Source organism: Pseudonaja textilis, chromosome 12, assembly GCF_049901715.1.
Source record: "Pseudonaja textilis isolate UNSWEBS1 chromosome 12, rPseTex1.2, whole genome shotgun sequence".
Lineage (NCBI taxonomy): Eukaryota > Metazoa > Chordata > Lepidosauria > Squamata > Elapidae > Pseudonaja > Pseudonaja textilis.
Genome location: NC_142001.1, coordinates 12,070,488 through 12,078,644, shown reverse-complemented (window position 1 = coordinate 12,078,644; position 8,157 = coordinate 12,070,488). Strand labels below are relative to the sequence as shown.

General features: G+C 43.2%; 1 protein-coding gene across 1 annotated transcript; it reads left to right on the top strand.

Moving 5' to 3' along the window:
* Nucleotides 1–775: 775 nt before the first annotated feature.
* Nucleotides 776–8,061, top strand: RPL36A (ribosomal protein L36a). The gene is made up of 6 exons (XM_026702965.2): nt 776–812; nt 2,239–2,402; nt 4,336–4,441; nt 5,532–5,599; nt 6,770–6,892; nt 8,001–8,061. The coding sequence occupies exons 1-6, from the start codon at nt 776–778 to the stop codon at nt 8,019–8,021; spliced, it is 519 nt and encodes a 172-aa protein (XP_026558750.2). The 3' UTR covers nt 8,022–8,061.
* Nucleotides 8,062–8,157: the final 96 nt, after the last annotated feature.

Sequence of the window (8,157 nt, the reverse complement as noted above, 5' to 3'; positions counted from 1 at the left end):
GAAAAGGCAGCTGGACAAACTGGTTGGTGTAGAAGCCAACCATGGAGACCAAAAGGGACCTGCAAAAGCTTTCCAACTAAGGGCTTTACACAGTATTCTTCTTCCAACCGTTGAATTGGAAATGTCCTGTGGAATCCAAAAGCTTGCTTTTGACGAAGAGCACTCCACTCCTCCGCTTGCAGTAGAATACCTTATGCCACTAGACTTGAAATTTTGGACCTAGACAACTTAGAACTATACCGCCTGTGGTGTGACCTAAGCTTAGGACACAAAATTGTCTGCTACAACGTCCTGTCAATGACTACTTCAGCTTCAACCACAATAACACACACAGCAAACTCAAAGTAAAACCGCTCCAAACTCGATTGCAGAAAACACGACTTCGGCAACAGAGTGGCCAATGCCTGGAACTCACTACCTGACTCACTACCTCACAACACTACCTGTTGTTGTATCTTCAAACCCCCAAAACTTTCACCTTAAAGTACTGTAGACCTCACTCCGTTCCTAAGAGGTCTGTAAGGGGGCATGTATAAGCACATCAGTGTGCCTACCGTCCCTGTCCTATCGTTCCCATTTATCCATACTCATTTATTACATATATACTTATACCTGTTTATACTTATATGTTTATATGTTATGTTCATACTTCTACTTGTTTTCTCATACATGCTTGACAAACTAAACTAAATAAATACTTTACCGACAGCCCTTTGGAAGAACAGGTGGCACAGCAAAGCACAAAAAGACAGCCAAATAAATAGTTATGGTTGACATGAAGAGTTTAGCTGAAAAAGCGGGGGAAATCCAAGGTAGCCACTAATAAAGGAGATATTTGTAACTCAGAGTTGAAATCCGGGGTCCTTGATAACTCTTGAGCTTGGTGGTTTCCTTGCAAAGTTTCCTGATCCAACTAGGGAACATCATCACTGCTAGCACTGATGATGTTGCCTAGTTTGGGTAAACACTGGATTCATTCACACACACATCAAGCCCTGGGATTGGTTTGGGTTTAGCTGTGCACTGTGTGGTTCCAGTTCATACACTCTATACCCTAAATATATATGGCTCCTGTAACCCAGGGAAATGAAGCTTATTCAGTAAACCAGGGGTAAGCCAAGAATAGAATGGAATGGAATAGAATAGAACAGAATAGAATTCTTTTATTGGCCAAGTGTGATTGGACACACAAGGAATTTGTCTCGGTGTAAATACTCTCAGTATACATAAAAGAAAAGATACATTCGTTAAGAATCAATTCTATCAATTCTAGGCTGCTTCGCTCCTTGATTAGTAGTTTCCATCCATTGCTTCCTGTCCTGCCTTTGGTGCTTTGAATAGGTTGGCCTCCTTCTTCTTTGTGGCAGCCCCTCAAATATTGGAACACTGCTATCACGTCCTTCCTTTCATCAAACTAGACATACCCAATTCCAGCAACCGTTCTTTATATTATGTTTTATAAATGGCTTGGTGTGTGGTACAAAGTAACCCACAGAGGAGATTCCTTTTGCAGCTTTAACTGCGGGTTTAATGTTAGTTGAAAACGGTCTTGCATAGTAAGTGTCTCTGACCACATACACAAATATTTACTGTATTTACTGTATCTGTTAGCACTGATTTTAGCCACAGCCTGTTTGTCTTTTTGCAATAATCAAAATTAAAATGTGGTTCCCCCCCCCACCCCTCTAATTCTACGAGGTCTCTTATCGAAATTGTTGACTTGACTTTGGTAGGCTAGATTCCGACAACTGGCTTGGCCCCGGTTTGTTCAATCACGACTGAATCAATCAAGTCAACATCTGATTGATTTCCAACCACAGACTAAGCCAAACATAAACCAGCGACCTTCTGGTTTGTTCTGTGCATGTGGAGAGATGCAAACCCTGGCCAGCTTGGCCTCCACTCGGATGAAATCTGCACAGAAAAAAGCCCCAAGGTTGCAAAGCCACCGAGGCTTCCTCTTTTCGAGAATTTCGCTCCAAAGAAGTGATGACCTGTTTGGTTTTTTTCCCCTTCCAAAGAAAAATATCTACCAAAAAAAAAAAAAAGAGGACAGGGGTCGGAAACCACTCTTCTGCTTTTTTGCTTCTCTGACCGGTTCCTCCTCTGGTCCTTTGAGTGATTTGAACCTCAATCCCTGACGGCGCTTTCAAGAAACGCCGAAAAAAAGGGAATTATTATGATGATAATGACAGTATTTGCTCTTGTACACCATCACTTCCTGCCTTTTTCCGGCAGGGGGCAGCCGCATTCTCCTTATTTCTTCCGAACTCTGTGCGTTGGATACGGCGCTCTATCCTCCAAACTTCCTTCCTTCGTTCTCCCCCCCGCCGCTCTACGGTCTTTACTTCCGCTTCCGGCGAGAGGCTCTTTCTCTGGGCGCCGCTAACGTCGGCAAGATGGTGAGTTAACCGAATCCGGTTCCATCCGCCGCCGGGCCGGAGGGTTGGGGCCCCGGAGTGGGGGCTGGGGTGGCGGCCGAGACCGAATAACGTGGCCGTGGGGCTCTCGTGGGACGCGGGGAAAAAGGAACGTGAATTTTATATTCGGTAAAGCCGGAGCGAAATATGAAAGGAATAAAAGACATGGTTCCCTTCACTACCTTCGTTTAAGCCTAGTTCCCAGTGCGGCGGCCAATCAGATCGCTCGAAAAGACCCCGTGATACCTTAAAAAAGAGCCGATCCTAGAATTTCAGTTTTCCTTCTCCCTCCCGTCCCTTTTTTCTCTATTGGGCATCTTAGATGGTTAAATCTTAGCTTGTTGATTCCCCAAGCCTGATTATGCATAATGGATGATAACCATCCCATTAGGTGGGTTTTTGAATGTTTCTCATGGACCAACCTTTCTTTATGAGTTAGGGAATCGAAAGATCCTCGCGGATTTCTGAAAGGATCCGTGAATCTGCCCATCCAGATCCAATCCAGAAATGAAGTCTGGACTGTGGATCATTTTTGCAGTGCAGTGCAAGGGTTAAAAATGGAGCTTTGGACAAAAGACATGTATGTATTTTATCTTATGTCCACTGAGAACATTTGCACCAAAGACAAATTCCTTGTGTGGCCAGTCACACTTGGCCAATCAAGAATTCTGTTCCTATTCTATTTGCTATTCTATCTGTTCCAGTAAACTGAGATGTTCCTCTTTCTGGAGGAGAAAGTCTGAAATAATTCACTTGGATGTGCTTAGTTGAATAGCTCCTTAAGTAGAAGCCAACAAACTGGATCAAAAGTAGCTTTCTCCCTTCTGTGGTGAACATCAGACACTTACTGTCATTGTCAGGAACTGTTATTGTCAGGAAGGGTACAACCCAGAAACATTAGTCTGGGCCCAGAATGTTTAATGGCTGATGTTATTCTTACAAGGTGCTGAGATGATTGGCCTTGTTTCTAAAATGCAAAATGTGTGCCTGGTTCTTTTGAACTGGTAAAATAATGGTGCAGTAATGGAAGCTAATCCAGATTATCTTTGGAAACTAATCAAGATTGACAGTTGCAAATTAACAACATAGCTAATCATACAACTGGTACAGACGGGTGGGATGCTACTGGTTCTGTCTGGCTCTATAGAACCGGTAGCTCTGAAGAGCAGCAGACACCAAACCGGTTCTGTGTTTGCTGCTTTTGGGCCCATCTGGGCTCTTACCTGTCCTTTATTTCCTGCTTTTTCAACCTCAGCTGCTTTGCGCAGCACAGCTGAGGTTGAAAAAGCAGGGGAAAAAAGTGGCTTTTCAAATGCTGCGCACCAGTGCTCAGCCAGCCCAACTTAAGTTTTTTTATACATGCATGCAAAACGTCATCAAACCGGTAGTAACACCAGTTGAATCCCACCCCTGGGTACAGAGGTAAGAGTTTACACAACATGCTAGGGTAAAATGGAGATTGGTAATTTGTGATTCTGCTTGCTGCAGGAAAGACTCTTAGTAAGTTGGTGAGCCCTTTGCGCCCTTGAGTTATTTATCAATTAATACAGGTGGAATAAATTTTTTTAATAAAATAAACCCTGTTTTCTGATGAGCCAAAAGCTTTTCCTTGCTTGGGTGCTTTCCAAGTTTAGGGACTTCAAAATTCCAAGCAGCGGCTGTATTAGCAGGCCGTAGTTCTGGAGTTGAAGTTCCTATTTGTCTGAAGTGGTGTAGGGTTTTCTGCCTAAGCAGAGGGTTGGACTAGAAGACCTCCAAGGTCCCTTCCAACTCCGTTATTCTATTTTTATTTCAGTGTTGGGAAAGAGAGCAGAGTTGGAGAATTCTCCCTGGAATATTTGCGTGTTTGTCTTTTTTCCCTACCTGGAGAACGTAGAGTTCTATTAATTGGTGTAAAACTGATTTTTTTGGACAGGTGAATGTCCCGAAAACCCGCAGGACTTATTGCAAGAAATGTGGCAAGCATCAGCCCCACAAAGTCACCCAATACAAGAAGGGCAAAGAGTCTTTGTATGCTCAAGGTGAGTTGTGGTGCTTGGCGCATTCTTGTCTCAAATTAGCCCTCCATGCATTACAGCGCTGCTTTCTCACTTCCTGATTTCTTTCAAGGATGAAAGATTATTTCCTTTCCACTCTTTCAGTTTATTCTTAGGTACAATTGCCGTTTGTATCGGTTTCTAAATATATACGCAATATATATCTAAATATATATATGCTTTGTTTTTTTAAAAAAGGTCCTTTGTCTCTTCTTTATAAGAAGAGGGGGAAAGGACTCCCCCCTCAATTCATTTCCATCCGAACCAGAGATACAGAGGTCACCGTTTTCACATTGCACTGTATTTTTCTTTGTAAAGAAAAATCTTCTGTTGTACTTTATTAATTTATCTGATTCTTTTTGTTCCTTTTTATTGTTTTTTTAAATTTTAAATATGGTTTTACATTCTTTAAGCCACCTCGAATTGCCATGGGCGAATAGGCGGCAATATAAATTCAGTAAATAAATATAGTACAGATGACTTGCGGGGCCAGTGCAACGTGCAATAACTTCACATGGTGCAATAGGATTGTGTGTTAGTGGGATTCACTGGGTTAGGGGTTTTCTGTCTTCACGGTGAGTTGTATTGTGTTGGGGGGGGTAGAGGCGGGTATCTCCCAGTTTGGAGCGGTTCGGGTGAACCCAGCGTGGGATAGAGCCCATTAAATGGCTTGTGTGATCTGCTGTCGCCAAGGCGGGGGGTGATTTTATTCATGATTTTATTATATTTATCTGATTCTTTTTATTAGTTTGTTTTAAATGTGATTTTATATTCTGTAAGCTGCCTTGAGTTGCCATGGGCGAATAGGTGGCAATATTAATTTAATAAGTAAATGGGGGGAGCCTGTGATTGGACATTCTGAAAAGCACGGGGTTAGAAGGGAATGGAAGCGCTGAAACTCCCCATAAAGAACAGCAGCCATATAAATTTCTAACTGTCGGAGGCCATAATGTAAAAAAAACCCTAGTAAATAAAGATGATTGGGTTGGTGTAGCTGGTCATGTTTGTCCACTCGTAAGGTTTGCAGTCGGGAAGAAGCAGACCATGATTTGATCTGAGGAAAACTTTCTTTTAGGAAAGAGGAGATACGACCGTAAGCGTAGCGGCTATGGAGGTCAGACAAAACCCATCTTTCGCAAGAAGGTAAGCTTCATTTGGAAGTCTGTTGAATCTTATTTGAAGCATTAATACTGGAAGATAGACTTAAAAACATAAAATAGTTTTATTGATTTATAATATGACATACAAAAGCAAATATTAGGGAAATTAGGAAAGGGAAAAGGATAGTGGGGGAAAGCAAGGGAAAAAGAAAAAAGGCATTGACTTCTGACTCCTTTGATGCAGTAAAATAAGGCATTAAAATCTACCCTCAACTTCTTTTTTTCCATAATAGAAACTAGCCATTTCTTTAACAATGGGAGATACAAAATTTGATCCTTTTTCTATGTGAGGATGCTAGCAGGGGCTGTAGAGGGATTAAGGACAGCAGATAGAATTGCTATCAAGACAATCATCCTCTTTTAACAATCCCATAATCCCTTGAGGGATGGAGTCTGGGCAACTGAATGAAACAGAGTGCTTACTGGCTGGATGCCCTTCCTATCACCAAAGTGGAGTTTTGTTCAGCAGATAAATTGTCATCATGCCCAGAGAGAGAAATATCTGTCGCTCCCTAGGATCGAACTCACAGCCTCCTGATTGTGAGGCGAGAGCTCCACCTCTAGGCCACCGTACCACTCACTTTCTATCAAGGCAGCAGTCCAAAAGGGTCTTGAGCCCAGGCCAAGAAAAACAGGTACCCAGACAAGACCCTCCTCAGTTGAGATGAATATGAAGAAGTACATTCAGACTTGCAAGTTTCTCTTACTGTAGCTATTGCAATAAACACAGTCCTCACCTGTATGGCCCTGATGTCTTATCTGGCCTACCTTGTTGGACTGTGACAGTGTTGAATAAGCCCCAAGTCAAGAAAGGGTTTTTTTTTTAAAAAAAAAAAACTTTCCACAGATCCAAGTTTACTATCGTTAAAAGTTCAAAGCTTGCAGAAAATGTGGAGAAAACGGAGAAGGTTTCTGAAATAGCAATAGCACTTAGACTTATATACTGCTTTATAGAGGTCAGTCAGCCTATTGCATCCAACAATCTGGGTCCTCATTTTACCCACCTCGGAAAGGATGGAAGGCTGAGTCAGCCTTGAGCCTGGTGAGATTCAAACTGCCCAATTGCAGGCAGCTGGCTGCAGAAGCAGCTTGCGGCACTGTGCACTAACCACTGCGCCGAAGATGTATGACACCTCCTCCTTCCTGCTTGCAGGCAAAGACCACAAAGAAGATTGTGCTGAGACTGGAGTGCGTGGAGCCGAACTGTAGGTCGAAGAGGATGCTGGCCATTAAGAGGTGCAAGCACTTCGAGTTAGGTGGAGACAAGAAGAGAAAGGTAATGTCTGAGCAATATTCTGGGCAGTGGTGGATCCGTTACTTTCGTGCAGGGCTGTCAGACTCATGGGCCAGGTGTGTCACATGCTGGCCACACCCAGTTTAGCGAAGGGGGGGAAAGTCACGCTACCTCGCATGGCGCCGTGAGGACGCAAATTTGACACGCCTGCTTTAGTCTTACGAAACGAAAACTGGTCTACTTGGTTGAATATGTGCTTAGCAGTTCTGGAGAAAGTAGCTTTAATGTGGAGCACCAGATTTAGCCAAAAAATTGGGTGGATTACAAAGAATAAATGGAAAGCATTTGAGTAAGGAATATATAGAAAAATGATAAATTGGCTGATTTTCTTTTACTAGGACGAATGTTTGAAGTTACACCTTTTGGTTTTTTTTTGAAATAGCATCTGGTTACGTTTGTAGGCATTGCAGCCTATTTTTTCACGTTTGGAGAAAATGGGGGAGAACCAGTTTGAGAATGTTATCTAGGGCAAGGGTCAGCAACCCGTGACTCTGGAGCCGCATGTGGCTCTTTCATCCCTCTGTGGCTGTCGCCACAATTTTGAGAGGAGCTTCCAGTTGGGGTGGGAAGCACGGTGTGCCAGGAGGAGAGACTCTGGCAAGGGGCGGGTTTTACGGTTGACTTCACAATTGATAGGGCTTTCGGTTAGGTCAGGTAGAGGCAAAAGGACGCCGTGCTAGGAGGAGACTATGGTGGGGGAACCGGACTTCTGGTCGGCTCCAGAACTGAACGGGGGAGTTCTGATTAGGACTTTTGTGGCTCTTTGAGTGTTTAAGGTTGCCAACTCTTGATCTAGGGCGTGGGTCTCCAAACTTGGCAACTTTTGTGGACTTCCAACTCTATGCTGGCTGGAGAATTCTGAGACTTGAAGTCTACAAGTCTTAAAGTGGCCAAGTTTGGAGACCCCTGATCTAGGGCCTTCCATGTCCCAAGATTCCGAGGTCATACACTTGGAATCAAAGTCTAGGCATATTTTCAGTTTTCTAAGACAAGGATGCTTTCCAAAATTGAAAAATCCATCCAATGAAATGTGCTTTCATTTGTCACTGTAGCATGTGCTTAGTCGGGATCTTTATTTTTCTTTTCACAGGGCCAGGTCATCCAGTTCTAGATACTCTTTGGTATGGAACCCATTAAAAATTCTGTCAGAACGCAATGGTTTGTTGTACTTTCTTTGCTGCTCGTTGTTGGGAGACACCCTTAAAAGTTCGTCTGATGTGAAGCTTGTTCTTACCACAAAGCGCACA

Excerpts from the sequence above, each read along its gene's own strand:
- RPL36A (XM_026702965.2), top strand. The coding sequence starts at position 776 with ATGAAGAGTTTAGCTGAAAAAGCGGGGGAAATCCAAG. Across the intron at positions 4,442-5,531 it reads AGAGTCTTTGTATGCTCAAG|GAAAGAGGAGATACGACCGT; the intron begins GTGAGTTGTGGT and ends ACTTTCTTTTAG. Across the intron at positions 5,600-6,769 it reads AACCCATCTTTCGCAAGAAG|GCAAAGACCACAAAGAAGAT; the intron begins GTAAGCTTCATT and ends TCCTGCTTGCAG.